Source organism: Peromyscus californicus, unplaced genomic scaffold (genome assembly GCF_007827085.1).
Source record: "Peromyscus californicus insignis strain IS unplaced genomic scaffold, ASM782708v3 Scaffold_18__1_contigs__length_77618521, whole genome shotgun sequence".
NCBI lineage: Eukaryota > Metazoa > Chordata > Mammalia > Rodentia > Cricetidae > Peromyscus > Peromyscus californicus.
This window is the reverse complement of record NW_026294480.1, coordinates 54,602,136-54,618,899: the sequence shown is the minus strand read 5'-3', so window position 1 is coordinate 54,618,899 and position 16,764 is coordinate 54,602,136. Positions and strand designations below refer to the sequence as shown.

General features: G+C 41.9%; 1 protein-coding gene across 5 annotated transcripts in view; it reads right to left on the bottom strand.

The window, feature by feature from the left end:
* Tnpo1 (transportin 1) overlaps window positions 1-16,764 on the bottom strand; it is an 88,615-nt gene that overhangs the window by 46,333 nt on the left and 25,518 nt on the right. For 4 of the 5 annotated variants that reach the window (XR_008219565.1, XM_052743458.1, XM_052743457.1 and 1 more), the window contains exons 2-4: window positions 9,485-9,598; window positions 7,114-7,189; window positions 2,341-2,490 (exon numbers count right to left, since the gene is read on the bottom strand). Coding sequence is in view for 4 of the 5 variants with exons in the window: in XM_052743458.1 (XP_052599418.1) it covers window positions 2,341-2,490; window positions 7,114-7,189; window positions 9,485-9,598 (340 nt within the window). In the remaining variant the exon portion in view is untranslated. Of the gene's footprint in view, window positions 1-2,340; window positions 2,491-7,113; window positions 7,190-9,484; window positions 9,599-9,723; window positions 9,851-16,764 lie in introns of those variants that run through there. The other variant, XM_052743459.1, reaches the window with a different exon arrangement.

Sequence of the window (16,764 nt, the reverse complement as noted above, 5' to 3'; positions counted from 1 at the left end):
CCCTCCTCCACCCAAGACGAACTGTTAACAGGGCCAGTCTAGTGCAGTCCCAGGACAGGTGAATTCGATGTCCATCTGTGCCCGGAAAATGGCATTTCAAAGACCTTCTCACTAGCTTCCAGTGCTTACATTCTTCCTACCTGCTTCTTCTGTGATGTTTCCTGAACTCTGAGAGAGGGTGCTAGAGCTGTCTTATTTGGGCTGAGCACTTAACCATCTCTCATCCTCAGCCTCAGCACCACGAGCAGCTGTAAATCTCTGCATTTTTTTTTTAGCTTTTGTTTTGTTGTATTTTAGAGCCACTGGTCTTTTATTTTTAATTAATAACACAAAGCAGATAATTTAACTGGCCAATCTGCCTACTTCAAGTTGATAGCTTTATGTAGTTAATGCTTCAGATTTTTAAATTATTGAAAATTATTAGCCAGGTGTGGCTCATGCCTTCAATCTCAGCACTCAGGGGGCAAAAACAAGGAGATCTAGTGAGTTAGTCCCATGCCAGCCAGAGGCAGAGTGAGACTACCTCAGAACACTCAGATCTCATAGCAATGTGAATTCTGGTAAGGGTCGCCCAACTGGCAAAACGTTATATAAATATTCCGAAACCCCAAGAATATTTAATCTGTAAAAGCAAAGAAATGCAATGAACTAAATTAAACGCACTCATTACCATTTCTGCCAGTCTTTAACACATGCCAATCATTGCCCTAGTTATTCTACCTACACCCACCTTTGAACTAATCGTTACTTATCATATTCTAGACATCACTTGGAAACATACTGCAGTTACACCTGAAGTTAGATTAAAAACTGTTGGTTGCACCAAAAAACTTCAATGGCCTCTCACAATCCGAATACCAAAGTACATAATAAAAACTAGACCTAAAACCCAAGAACCAGACAGACATACTTTATGAAATGATATCAAGAAATACAGATTAACAGACATCAACAGTATTTCTATTTTGAAATAAGAAAACAAAAGATAATATTTAATTAATTCTAAGCTTACAAGGCTCGGGGCAGTGTGTGGCTATTGCATCAAAGGCCACATGGGTTCAATTCCTAGAACCTCAGGGGATCAATCGTAAAATAAACCCTGGTCCCAAACACTGTCAAAAGCTGTTGGCAAAGGAAATCCAGTCTTCACTCACGGAAAGGCAACTCTTCTGCCCCAGTACTTCCAAACTTCCAAGGTTAGTATACCAAATTCTATAGTCTGGACTACACACTAAAGGCAGGGTTATGATACGACAGCTTAGGGAACCAAAAATCTCACACTGAATTTCCGGATCTCACCCTTTCCTTCCAACTAACCTGCTTTTTCTTCCAAAATCCCATTTTACCACATGTATGTGGATTTCCTTCCGTGGTTTTACAAAGAAATCACTGCACGCTCCACTCTTTTTAACCACTGCCAAGAGCTGGTGATGCCTTAAGAATACACGGGTGCATGAGAATGACCTACGGAGCCTTAGTCTGTACCCCACATTACAAATGTACCACACTCCTTAAATTGGAAGTCAGAATAATGGTACTTTCTAACATGAAAATGCCTGATGAGAGTTAAGAGCCTCACAAACACAAACAGTACTTCCCAAACTTAAAAGACCAACTGTATAAAACTAAGGATCCCCTCCACGAACAAGAAACACTAAATGAGTCTATTTCACAGACGTTCATTTAAACAACTTGCTCAATCAACAGCATTCCAGGTCCTGGTCAAAGACAGCTTTTTAACCCATGGCAGGCGACAGTGGAGGTTTCTATGAAGTACATGCAGCTGCCATTTCTGTGTACGGACCAAACGGTCAGTGGTGTGCTCCCAAAGTGACTCATGCCAACTATTAGAATTACTTTAATTTACTACTAATTTACTACTACATAGAAGGCTTTTCAATCCCTGAAACCAAGCTGAACACTGAAAAGACTTAAAAAGCAAAGAAACCAAACCCTGCTGTTGGAGCAGACACAAAGAAGGTCAGTACTAGAGTTCAATAGTAAAACTTTAGAATCCTATACTTAAGATTGTTGCTATGAAACAAGACTTTCTGTCCCTGCAAAAGTTACACTAAAAATGACCCAAGGCACTGCAGACAAGGAATGTCAGTGTACATAACCTCCCAGAAAAGGCAGCAGTCCCTGATACCCCACTCTAACCAACTGATTCACCAACACCACCGGCCTTGGCTTCCCGGGGCTGCAGAGCTTTGACTGCAATGGTGAACCTGACAGATTCACCATTAAAACGGATAAACAAAAATTCCTGCAAAAAGAACATCCCATACTAAAAGTAAGCCAGTCACACAGCGGATACAAACTTTCTGTAACAGAACTTACCAACAGTGGCTCTGATCAGAGGAGAGGAGTCACCAATATTATTTAGACATTCACTTTTGATAAAGTCCGTTACACCGTTTGGGAAGTTCTGGAAATGAGCTTTCACATTGTTCTTCAAGATCAGACCGCTCAGTGATCTTGTGGGCTCATCTGTAAGGAGCAACGACAGTACTGAGTTCTAAAGGAATCCTTATTGCAAAATGTACCAATAGCAATCACTTTAAAAGCATTTATATTCAAGGATTGATTCCAACATTCCAATTTCTTTTTCGTTATAGTTTGTTTTAAAAATCACAAATTGTCAAAAATCAGCTCTATAATTTATGGTTCAGGGTTTCTCAACTTCGGCACGACTGACATTTTCAGAGTAATTCTTTGGAGTAGGGCACTGTTCAGGCCATTTTAAGATGCTTAGTGGCATTACGGCAATGTCACAGATGTCACTATTCAGCCATGGCAGTCTGAAATATGTTCCAGATAACGTTAAAAGTCTCCTTGAAAGAAAACTGCTCCTGAGAATCACAGAAACTCTCCCACGTTGTGGGGGAGGGAGAGGGAGCATTACCTAAGATATATAGGGTCACTTTCACACAACACGACTGCTATGCTTTTTACCTGTCTATGGGGGGAACAGTGAAGCAAAAATCTTCCAAACCATTTAAAATAAACTGACTTTCAAAAACGTTCAGGGTAGAGTAGGAGAGACAGCTCAGCCGCTGAGGCTCATACCTCTCTTCATTCACTGCTAGTGCTAACAGATGACACCAGACTACCTAACCTCTTCTAAAAGCTTACAACGCACCCACACTAACACAAGCATTACTGTATTCAATTCTTACACCCTTTCAAGGTAGGTAATAACCCAACACACAGTTAAAAAATTAGAACCTGAGTCAAAAAAGACTTAACCGGGGCAAAGTGTGATAAAACATGCCTTTATTTCAAATCAATGGTTTTGTTTTGTTTTGTTTTTGTTGTTGTTTTTTTTTTTCCGAGACAGGGTTTCTCTGTGTAGTTTTGGTGCCTATCCTGGATCTCGCTCTGTAGACCAGGCTGGCCTCCAACTCACAGAGATTTGCCTGGCTCTGCCTCCCAAGTGCTTAAAGGCATGTGTGCGCCACCACCACCCCGGCAGGTTTTGTTTTATCTAATTATTATTCCAGACTTTTAAATTATTTGAGCCTGGCAGTGGTGGTACACGCCTTTAATCCCAGCACTTGGAAACAGAAGCAGGATCTCAAAGTTTCCAACCTGGTCTACAAAGCGAGTTCCAGGACAGCCAGGGCTGGAGAAAAAAAACAAACAAACAAAAAACCTAAAAAACAAAAAATAAAAACCTGAAACTATCAGTCAGATGTGGTGGAACATACCTGTGATCCAGCACTCAGGAGGCACAGGTAGGTGGATAGGGTCAGCTTGGTCTAGATAGTAGAGCTGGGCTAAATAGAGAGCCTGTCTCAAAACAAAGTCACTCAGGACAACTAAATGGAAAGCCAAGTGACCCCCAAAGCACCTAGCTCTCAGCACTCTGCACCTTTCTCCCCACCACCCTCCCCCATCCAGGCTGCAGGAGCCCAAGGGGCTGCAGCTGGATAGTGCTTAGGAGCACTCGCCACATAGGGCGGCTCACAAGCACTTGTAACTCCATATCCAGGGGACCTATCGAGGGCACCCACACATACACAGCATACACTGACCCAGCCAGCCAGAAACACACACAAATAAGAAAAAAGGGTAAAGCCGATGTATTAAAATGCTACTGAGGCACAACTGTTTGACTCCCGTCACTCGCTGTTCCGGTTAGGGTGCACACCCAAATCCTGAAAATCTAGGAAAATCTTCAGGAATAAAAGCACAGTTCCTCGGCACACACACACTATTCATGTCACCACAGCTGCATGAACTAAGAGCACTCTGGCAACACCGAAAAACACCTTTCAATTTCCAATTAGCATGCGCTTCAGTGAGTGACTTAAACATTAAATCCTAAGTTTAAAACTTCATTGAAGATCATCTCTGTCTAGAGTTAGATCCAGTTTCAAAAAGAAAAGGTAATATGAAATAAATGAACAGATATCTAACTTTCCCAAGGAAAATACCACAGCTGAATAATTTAGTTATAATTATTTTAAGCAGTATCTATTTACTCATAGGAAATATATTGTTTTTTACATTAACTATGACAAGATGGAGAGTTTTAATAAACCACAAGGCAAAACCATTTAAAGTATACTTCCTGGGTCCAAATTCCATTTAAAAAGCTACCAATGAATTGCTTCCAACCCTTTAAAATAGGACTTTACACCATCAGGCCTTGATTTGCTCATCTGTAAAGAAATAGACCAGCTCATCTCCAAGGCCTCTTCTGAACCTAAACATCTTACTCAGGTCAGCTAACAGATGCCTGTAACCCCAACACCATGGAGGCAGAGGCACCTCTTCTGAGTTCGAGGCCAGCCTGATCTACACAGTGAGTTCCAGACCAGCCAGGGCTACAGAGTGAGACCCTGCCTCTACAATAAATAATTTTTTTAAAAAAGCCCAACAAACAAAAATTGTATTTAATGATTCAACAACAAAATTACTAAATAATGGAGCTGGAGAGATGGCAGTTAAGAGCGCTTGCTGCTCCTTAAGAGGACCTGGGCTCATTTCCCAGCACCCACATGGGGGCTCACAACCATCTGTAACTCTAGTTTCAGGGGATTCTGATCTCCAGAAGCACCGCATGCACGTGGTATACCTACAAACATGCAGGCAAAGCACTCTATACATAAAAATAAATCTTTTAAAGAGTAAGCATTTTCATTGAAAGACAAAGTCATGTTTCTTCTCTAAAGTGGATGGCCAAGCCAGTAGAGGCTAGCTGGCTTTCTTAGAAAACGTAGGTATAGCATTCTTCTGGGCTGAAGGGAGATAAATTTATCAGTGGCATAAGAAGAAATAAAAAAGTGTTCTTTACACAAATACAAAACTCCCACTATATCCTTTGAAGACAGTGCCTAAGAAATAGCCAAAATAAACTTTAGATCAAAAAGAAAATGTGAATATCTTGTGGGTTTATAATTTAATAGGTCTGTGTGTGTGTGGGGGGGGTGTTTAGCTGTCTCTAAAATTTAATTTCTTCTCGTTATTTGAATTATGTATTTTCTTAAAAGTATCCTTGCATGCCAAGAAATTCTTAACGAATAAAAAAATGTAACACTACAACAACTCATTTGTAATTAGGGTAAGAAAGGATAGAGGATAGAGCACAAACAGGTTAAATTCTTAAAATTATTACAGATCAGAATCTCATTTATAAATATTTTAGCTCTTTAAAAAAGTGTGTTTTAGTCAGGCGTGATGAAGCACATCTTTAATCCCAGTACTTAGGAGGCAGAGGCAGAGGCAGAGGAATCTCTGAGTTCGAGGCCAGCCTGGTCTACAGAGAGGTCCAGAACAGCCAGGGCTACACAGAGAAACGCCCGCACTGAGGGGGTGGGAGGGGTGGGGTGGGGGTTGCTGCTCTACAAATGAACTATACCTCTACACCTGTAGCCAAGTGGTTACTGATCACAAACTGATTTTTCTATACTAAGAAAAAAAGTATATTCCCAAGTATTTACCAAAGCAGAATAGTAATCACTGATTTTAAAAATTAACTAAAGCAATTTCTAGTTTAAAACCTAGATTTACTTTTAACTTTTTTACTATGTCCCTCAATCACAAAAGCCACAAAAGTAACTAGGAAATCTGAGAACAAATCAAAAGAATCATTAGAGTGTGAGTGAATTATCAAATCTTTACTTCCGTAACGGGCGAGAAACTGGAGCTGAGATCTTATAGGATCTGGGTGTCCAGCAGGCATTTCCAGCTGAAAGAAGACAGACTAACTAACTGCCTTAGTGTCAGAGTTCAACAGCTTACTTTACACCCCAAGCACTGTTTTGACTATGGCTTCTGAAACACCCACTGCCAAACAAGGGACAGCTCTCACTTAGAGGCCAGAAAACCTTACCTAGGTGTCTGCAGTGTTCCAGGAAGGGACATTCAACACTCAATGTTATACAGAACACGCCTCACTATAATATGAGCTCAGTGAGGGCAATGATCAGTATTTGTTTTATTCGTATTTATTTCCCACGGCCTGTAAATTGTCTGACAAAGAAGCAGTGCTAACAAATAATTTGTATAATAAAGTCCAGAAGGACATATGACATGTATTAGGAACAGTCAAAGACCATGTCATTTAAAAAGCAGACTAGTTAGTTTTAAAGTACTGTAGGAATACCTTAAAAGGAAAACTGTAATAGTTAATGAATCCATTTGTTAATAACTTTAAAAAAGTATATAATCATAAGTTAGAATAAAGTTCAGAGACAATAATTGGATGAAGTGTTTTCATTTTGGCTATATGGCTTTTCGGGTTTTTTTTCTATAATGAACATACACATATAGTCAGGTAATTACTAAACCCTACATTCAATCTGCATACTATTAAAAGTCAATCTTTGTTATATTCATATACAAACACTGAAGCAAAACACCAAGACAGACTGTGCAACGCATTTCCCAATTGCAAATAATGAAGGTACTTATCAGTACCCAATCAGAAAGAGCATGCTTATTACCCATCTAAATATTAGAATGGTAATAATTCTAGGTAGGACATCTGACATCCATCAATCGGATGGCAAAATGAAATCCTTTGAAATTAATGATTCACAGTATGTAGATCTTAATAGTGATAAAAGAGGCTTTTAGTTAATTAGCTACACAAGCTCTACTTACCTTCAGATTTTAATTTTGTAAGAACAAAAATCAAGTAGTTGTTAAAATCTGGATATTGATTGAGTTGTTCCAGTTTCTAGAACAAACAGTAGTTAAGGAAACTTCTCTGTACAATCTAAGAAAGAAATTAAGCATTTTTAAATCTAATAATCAAGAATCCTTTCTACAGTATTTTTAGGCTTCCACTTTTTCTAAGAATAATATTTGCTTATTAAATCAAACTTGATGGTATTTACAACACACTAGTACTTGTTAAAAAAAAAACAAAACCTTTGAGTTCCTTACGGCTAAAATACTGCATCAAGTATATTCAATGAGACATAAGTGAAGGTAAGTTTATGCAAGCCCAATAAATCAATGCATTTTCAAAAACAGAGTTGATAACTTTAAAACATCCTAACCTAGTAAGTACTTCAGCACAAAAAGACAAAAAAAAAGAAAACATCCTAAAGAAATAAAAACAAGCTTTTTGAGCTCAAGAGTTTTTGAGGAAATTAGCAAGATGGCCTTTTCTTTTCTTTCTTTTGACTCATTAGTTCGTTAGGATTTTAAAAGGACCAATTTATGCCCATGTCTCCACACCAATTCTTTACAAAGTCAGTCCAATCAATTTTCTTCCATCCCAAGAGGACCGGTGAGGACACAAACTGGCAGGTGACAGTGACGTGTGTGCTTGCCTAGTGTTCTACTGCACCAAGAGATTAAAGCCTTTTCACCACAGAAATCTCAATCATTCAATACACTAGTAGTACACTAAGTAAGCTTTTTACACATCAGAAATGGCCTCAAAATGCCTAGGGTCAGGATGTAAATTCTAGCAAAATATACCTTAGTGAAACTCCAAAATCTAACTACTTTCTGCTAGAAAAGTCCAAACAAGGATTATTTGTTTTATTGTGCTGATGTTAATAAATTTTATCTATATTTTTTCTGAAAAGACTTATTCCCATACAACTTAACACACACACATATATACATCATTTTATCTGTATAACAGTCTTTCAGAAAGTGCTCAAGCCTATACAGAATAAATCTCTATGCTAAGCAGACAGAAAGAACAGGCCACCACTAGCACTCTAAAATCCCTTCAGTCTCCCAAGTGCTGGGGTTAGAGGTGGCAGGACCATGCTTGATTAATTTGTTCTTACTCAGAGAACATAATATGCTCTGAATATACAGCATAAACTGTACAGATTACTGGACTGGTCCAAGCACCATACTTGGTATATAATAGGTATTTAAAACAAGAAATTAAAATACTTAGTGCTAAAGAAATTACAATGCAATTCTGGACTTGGTTAATTTTAGAAACCAATTATTTTGTATAACAATACCGACATTTTTCAACTTCTAATGATAACACAAATTAAGACTTAATCTACAGCGTGGTTCAGATAAAAGCTCCACTATACTCCAAACTACTATTTTCCCTAGTCTCAAAGGTATTCAAACAAGATGTCTTTTTAAACAATCCAAGTAGATCTAAGTCACTATTCCATCCATTTTTTAATCGGGCAGTGTCATATGCAGTCATCTACTGGAAGGCTGAGGTTACAGCAACGCAGTACTTCTTTGAAATCCTCTAGTATCTTCATCTCTATGGTGTTTTAAAGTGAAATAAGCTCAAACACCAGGAGCTTATTTACTAAATTCCCTATTAGGTGATTTTGCTGCTTACTGAAAACAGTAACAAGAGAATTTGCTGCGAACATTGGAGACTTAAGTTCTTAAAGAATTAACTTGCTTGGGCTTAACAGGGGTTAACTGGTTGAGATCTGGAGTTCATTCTTTCTGGAGCCTGCAGGAGCTCTCCACCCGTGCACACCTGTGCATCCTGAAAATGCACTATCTATTTCTCTCCAACTGTGGCAATAGGACCGCTACCCCGGCACTCAGTACACAGTAACCCCTGGGGTAACAGTAGTCCAGCCCTGAGCCAAAGCTTTACCCCGCAAACCTCACTGGAGCGCCAGGGAGCCTGCAACAGGTGTTAACGGGAGCACTCCCGAGCCGCCAGGCTTTCAGGCGCGGCTGGAGAAAGCCCCGGGCCCTCCCGACAGTTCAAACCCCGCGCCAGCTCCACCCCCGGCCGCGCCGCGCCGCGCCGCGCCGCTCAGCCCCGCGCAGGCCCGGCGCCCCCGCCCCGCCGGGCATTGTGTGGGCCCGGCCGCTCCCGCTCGGCGGCGGGGACGTGGCGGCCCGGCACGTGTGGCCTTCCCGGCGGCGGCCCGGAAGCGGCGGCCGAGCCCCACGCGGCGGCGGCGGCGGCGGAGGGCCTGGCGGGCTGCGGCCGCGTGCGCGAGGCCGGGCGGGGGCCGCGGGCGGGCGGGAGGGGCGGGCGGCGGCGCGAGGCCCCGCACGGCAAGGATACTTGTTGCACGGTCCTCTGGATGGTGGTGTCTGGAGACTGGGACTCCTTGAGCAGCTGCAGGATCTGCTGAAGCCCTTGCTCGTCGGGTTTCCACTCATACTCCATCTTGGTTTGCTGCAAATAAAGCCAGACACAGGAAGAGACGAGCAGATGTTAGTCCCGCGCACAGGCCCGCCGCGCGTCCGCGCACCCGCCCGCCGCCGCCGCCGCCCAGCCCCGGCCCCAACCGAGGCTCGGACCCGAAGGCCGGCCGGACCGCTCCGCAGCTCCGCGCCAACGTCCGCTGTGCCTGTGCCGCCGCGGCCGCCTCGAGCGCCAGGAGCCGACCAGACTGAGTCACCGCGAATTTGCAATCTGGCCCCAAGATCCGCTCACGGGAGCCCCCTGGGTCCTAGTGCCACGGAGCGCTCTCAGTCCAGCCCAACTCATTCAGCCAGGCTAGGTGCACTGAAGGCTGCTCAAAAGCAAGCCTTGCGAAAGCAGCCCCTGTAGAAATCGGATTCGGCTCATTATTTTAAATAAGCGTGGTGGAATAACGACAGCGACTGGACTGGGGGGGACGCCGGTAACTCCCCTGACAGCTCAATAGTGAAAAGAAAAGCACTTGCACTTCAACTTAATATAAAAAGCTATATTAGTCGTTCAAATAAAATATTAAGGGCGCTTTGCAATCATAACCACACCTCAAAAATATTAAATGCAACCTTTGAAGAACGTCAATGGAAAACATGCATCTTTTCATAAACCTCAACTTAGGAACTCAGTAAGTGAAATAAATTCCATCACAAAATAACTGCCTTCCACAAAGGGCTGTGGGAAGAAGGAAAACCAAGAAAAATCATGTAGATTACAATGGGCAGTGTTTAATTCTGGTAAAGTAGTCTCACCGGTCACCCCTCCACTTGATTCTAAAACCTAGTGAGGTGTATTATTTGCCCTCACTAAAGCTGAGCACATCACTGCAAAGGTTAATCGGTGGAGACCGGGAATTAAAGCCTGAGCTCCATCTGCTACAGCAAACTGAGGCTACTGTACCAATGGCACAGTTTCATTAAAATTAAATTCTTGAACAAAACCAATAAAACTGAAGCATTAACTGAATTATTTTTAATAAGCAAACCTATGAAAGGCTTGGTGAAGGAGAGGATTCTAATCGACTCTACTACTAGATTAATGGTTTAACAACTTTAGTTAAGTAAAGCCACTTCCTAGCAGGTTAATTTTTCCCCGAGAGTACTACAATCCTCTAACTGACCTTGTCCTTTCCTTCATTTTTAAAAAATGTTTTCCGCTTCTCTCCTTCATTGTTTTGTGCTTCTTATCTGTAACATGACATTACTCAACATCTTCCATTAGCTTCCTAAACAGGGCAAACAAAATCAATTGTTCTTCCAAAGGAACAGCAACAACAAAAACACCAAACAACTACAACAAACCCACAACCCACAACTCTCATCCAGACATAACAAATACTGCTATAGTAAGGTTTGTATTCCAGTTTTCCTAGTATCTGTTGACACTGTAATGTTTTACATTTACGTACAGTGTATTTTTTTTTACATTATGTAATAGTAGGAATTCTCATTTCTTCCCTTGCTTTAAATATTACATAATTTAAGAAAATATTTTAAAACATATAGTGTTCCATTATATTGCTGTGCTATAATTTTTTAAACTTTTAATTGAAAGTCACAAAACTGTACAAATTGTAAGCATATAACCAGATGGACTTCTACAAGTGAACACACCTACTCGATCCACACCCAGTCAAGATGAGGTCTCTCATGCTGGTTAGCACAATAAGCCCTAGTATAATTTCTATCATAAATTATGCTTTTTTTCTAACTTCAAAAGCTTTTATTAAATTGCAAGAACTACATTATACTAAAATAACATGGCCACACAAGTAAAGTTGATTCCTCCCATCACCAAGCTTACCTCTGAGATAATACTACTAAATTTGATCTATTTTTCCACTGTTCTCTAGTCTCAGTTACATATGGTGTTATGGCTGGAATACGACATGGCCCCAGGCTCACGTGTCTGAACCCTTGATTTCAGATGGTATACTATTGAGGGATATGCTGGAAATGTTTAGGAGGCACCACTTCTCTGGAGGAAATGGGTCACTGGGGGGTGGGTGTAGAGGTTTTATGCCCACCTTTAGACTCCTATCTGGTCTCTGCTTCCTGTTCCTTTGAACATTCCTAGTCTATGGAGCAACAGGACGCCATGCTTGCCCACCATGATGGATGGCTTTCTGCCATAATAGACTATCTCCACCAAATCAACTTTGCTTCTTTATATTGCTTCTATTAGAAAATGTATCACAACAACGAGAAAAAAATAACTAAGGCATATAGTCCTTCTTTGTTAGACAATACTCACGCTACACTAGTACTAACTCTACAACCTTTCATACATAATACAGCACCAGTCATCACTCCAGGCCAATGCATGCAGTTAACCTGCTGAAATAGCCCACTTATTCCCTCAAGGCCTCTTCAATGAAAAACTAAATCCAGGGGCTAATAGTCGTCCATTCAGAAAAGCAGTCAGCACACCCATTCTAAAGGTGGTTCCCAAAAGATGTAATACATTATCAGAATATTACCACACTTCATTCAAATAAACAGGATATTTATTTATTTAGAGTCAGGGTCTCACTATGTAGGCCTGGCTGTCCTGGAACTCACTATGTAGAACAGGCTGGCTCAAAGATTGCCTGCCTCTCTCTGCCTGAGTGATGGGCTCAAAGATGTGCTCCATTATGCATGGCTCTTTATTTTTTTCCAAACAGTTTAGTATTAAGAATATCTAATTTGGCCGGGCGGTCGTGGCACAGGCCTTTAATCCCAGCACTCGGAGGCAGAGCCAGGCGATCTCTGTGAGTTCAAGGCCAGCCTGATCTACAGAGCGAGAGCCAGGAAAGGCACCAAAACTACACAGAGAAACCCTAATTTGAGCTGGGTTTGGTGGCACATGACTTTAATCTCAGCACTAAGGAGGTGGCGGGCAGGCAGGCAGATCTTCTGTGTTAAGAGGTCAGCCTGGTCTGCAGAGCGAGTTGTAGTGGGTAGCCATTCCAACCTTGATCTGGAAGTTCCAACCCCCCATTGAGGTTTCAGTAACTGTCACGCCTACATGGCGGGGTCAAGAGAGGACCCTGAAGACCCGAGATCCGGATGCGCCATCTCTCTTGGTTCCTGGACCCTAGACGCTGGAGGTAGACCAAGCAGAGTTCTCCAGAGAACACCACCGGACTGCGCCACACCTTTCCCAGACCCTACAACCTACCTATCCCTTCATTTGTAAGTTACACCACTAAATAAATCTCCCTTTTAACTACGTGGAGTGGCCTTAATAATTTCACCAATAGCGAGTTCCAGGATAGTCAGCACTACACAGGGAAACACACCTCCCCCAAAAAAATCTAATTTAAAAAAAATTAATATCTAATTTGACCAGACAACGCTGATAAGTGATCTCCAATACCATATCAAAGTTATCTATAACAAAAAGCTCTAAAAATATTTGATTTATAACAGTCACTTTGAACTTCTGTTATCACTTTTTAATAACTGTGGCAAAGCAAAGCATGGTGGCATGTGCCTATAATCTCAGCACTCAGGAGGGTTAGTCAAAAGGATCAAGAGTTCAAAGCCTGCCTAGGCTACCTAACTAGAACCTACCATAACATAATAAAGCATAATACTGCAATTATAAATACGTAAAATTTACCACTTCAACCATTCTCAGTGTGCAGAGTCGCAGCATCAAGTTCATGCTCATTATTGTGCAACAGCTGCCACTGTCATCTCTAGAGCTGACCTCAGTTTACCAGCAATTCAAATCAGACAAAGTCCTATCTCAGAGTAGGCAGAGCCATTTCAGAGTCAATTAGATAACAAGATAACCAAGCATGCCAGCTTCACATGAGGTAGAAACCACTTAGTATTTAAAGAACATTTATGTTAATTAAATAGAATATCAAAAGTAATAAAGATTTTCTTCTAACATTTAAATAATTACTGGATGACATACTTTTTTCATAGTTGAAGACTCACACCTAAATGTCTCAAAAAAAGTAACATGCAATGGTAAATAAAAACCCAAAAGGCAGCTCTTGGTCAGCCAACTAGAGACAAGCAGTCTGAAGGTTAGCCTGTTTTGCATATGAGTGCCAGGCCAGGCAAGGCTTCAGAGTGAGACTGTCTCAAAAAGCATGAATAAACAAATCAGTTTTGTGAGAGATGAAGACTAAGATGCTGTGAAAACCTAGGCAAGTCAACCACTCCCTCGGAGCCTTAGTTTCCCAACTATTGAATGGGAATATACCAACTCCAATTAGATTACAGATGCTCAGGCACAGACTATGAACGACTTGAAAAAAGTAGTTATAAGAGTTAACCAAGGGGCTGGAGAGATGGCTCAGTGGTTAAGAGCACCAGCTACTCTTCCAAAAGATCCAGGCTCCATTCCCAGCACCCACATAGCAGCTCACAACTGTCTGTTCCTCCAGTTCTGGAGAAATCTGACGTCTTCTGGCCGCCACAGGCAACAGTCATATGTGGTGGTGCACTGATACATGAAGGCAAAACCCCAATACACATTAAAAAAGAAAGAAAGCCGGGCATAACATGCCTTAATCCCAGCATTCAGGAGGCAGAGGCAGATGGATCTCTGTGAGTTCAAGGCCAGCAGCCTGGTCTATATAGTGAGTTCGAAGACAGCCAGAGCTACATAGTGAGACTCTGTCTCAAAAAATCCCAAAAAAGGAAAAAAAAAAAAAAAGAAAAAAAGAAAAAAAAGAAAAGTTAACCAACAGGGCTGGTTAAGAGCACTGGCTGCTCTTCTAGAGGAACAAGAATGGAATTCCAGCACCCACATGGCAGTTCAAAACCATCTGTAAATCCAGTCCCCTGGGCTCCAATACCCTCTTCTGGCCTCTGCAGGCACCAAGCACCCATGCAGTGCATAAAGTCTGAGTGAACAAATATTTGTTAAATACTACTGTGTTGCTATTCATTCAACTGAATAAATATGAAGTTGAGCAATTATCACATGCTTGGTAAGCACTAGAGATTCAAAAGTAAGTAAAATACAGTTCTCAATGAAAGAGGACAAACTGTCTACTGAAGAGTGCTAAGGGAAAAAGGCAAATATATTCTGCTAGGAAAGAGAAATGTTTCCCTCCTCCGCTTCAAACTCTTCCTCCGCTTCAATAAAATGCAAACAACTGTTTGCCAAGCAGTCAGAAGTTCCCACCTACATGTTGCATCACTATGAAGTGATACATGTTGCCACCAGTGACAGGACTTCCCCAAAGGTAAATAAGGTGTGGTAGTGGTAGCGTTCCAAAGGAAACACGGCATAATCACCCTAATGGAACACTGCAGTTTTACTCCTAGAAAAGTGTGTGTGTGTGTGTGTGTGTGTGTGTGTCTACTGGAACGTGTGTGTCTATTGCAACACTGAGTTTTACTCCTGGAAAAGTGTGTGTATATGTGTACACATAATGACCTTGCCAAGAGTTCCATGTGTGGCTGTTGTCTTTGAAAACTATGAATACATTTTTGTTTCACCTCTACGAGACGCTCTAGCAGAGCAGTCACAATCATACAGGATGGCCTAGGACAGTCCTTCCCAGTGAACATCCAACACCACTCCGTCTTACCCTATCAATGACGTCATTCCCAGTCAGCAGCATCACCTCAGTGGGGAAAGTCTACAGCAAGGTAGGGTAGGAGACCAAGACAGCGGAATACTAATCCAGTTGTGAGGTCGGGAAAGAACTTCCTCCAAGAACTGATTTTTCACTTAAGATCTAACAGACCAAGAGCCAAAGCAAAAGTGAGGAGGGTGGAGACTGAGTGTGTGTTTGGGGGGCAGGGGGGCGGGGGGGGGGGACCTTTAAGGACCCATGGCTTGTGGACGCGTTGTGAAGGGGGATGAAAGGCATATCACGGAAAGATCCTCCTACCAAGAAGATGCCCATCTTCTGCTCTGGACTTCCATGCTGTCCGGCTAATGTTTACAGGGATTTGATTTTGCAAACCCCGCAGGCCACAGTGACAGCAGGGGAAGCCACAGGAAACCTAACTGTCCAAACTTCATCTGGAGTTCCAGTGTCAGGAGAAGGGTAGTCATGTTCCACTAAAAGTTCAAGTTCCGGCCTTAAACTGTAGAAGACTTAAACACTGTTCTGTACAGGTGGGTCATGGTGGTACTGGTCTTTATTCCCAGCATTCAGGAGGCAGAGGCAAAGCCTGCACCAAGTGAGTTCAAAGCCAGCCTATCTAAAACAACAAAAACCCAATACAGTACTGTGTCAATAACAGTGGCAGCTAACATCTTTTTTGAGAGCCAAGCAGTCTTCTAAGTGCTTCCATATGATAACTAATTAAACTTCACAACTTCATGACACGGTATTGATAGTAACCACATGCAACGGATAAGCAAATTGACTCACAGGGAAGTCACTTGCCTAAGGTTACTCAGCAAGGAGATGGCAAGGCTATGACTCAACCCAAACTAGAGTGGTGGTGCTGTAACCCCAGTTCTGCGGAGAGGGAGGAGGTCACAAGTGCAAATCCCTGTCTCAAAACATTAAACAAAGACCACCCATGAAGTGACTCTGGTATCAAATCAGGGTCCAGGCCCTGATATGTTGCCTTTCCCACAGAAATGTCGATCTGTGACCTGGGAAACTAATTGTAAAACACACATGTCCACGAAATAATATACTGGATACCTCTGTGTGAGGTAAAAAAGAAAAGCCATTCTTTACTACTGTAACAGTCCTAACAGGCCCGAAAAATCAGTATAAGTGAGATATTTTGACATCACTGAGTTAAAAATGTTCTAGATCTAAATCTTAATTAAGTCCCCTTGTTGTACATACATACCATGTATTACTTTTGTTAAAAAGCATGTAAATCAAAGCAGAGCTTAAGAGTCGTTGTGCTGAATCATTTGCAGAATAAAAATTTAAGACACAGACTCCTCCCACATTAAACGTCTCTTATTTTGGTTTCTCCCTGGAGGGTAGGGGGTGCTATGATGAGCAAGGAAGAAGGGGAAACAGATATCTATGGGACGGAAAAAGAAAATCCACTGGGTGGAAGGAGGGGGGTGAGGCCAAATTAAGACGAGTCTAACCTAGTTCAGGAACTGAGCTCAATTAGACTGGCAAGCAGCAAAGAGTACCTAGGCAAGTACTGTAACCACTGAGCTATATTCCCAGCAAGACAGTCCATGTAACATGGTATTAGACACAT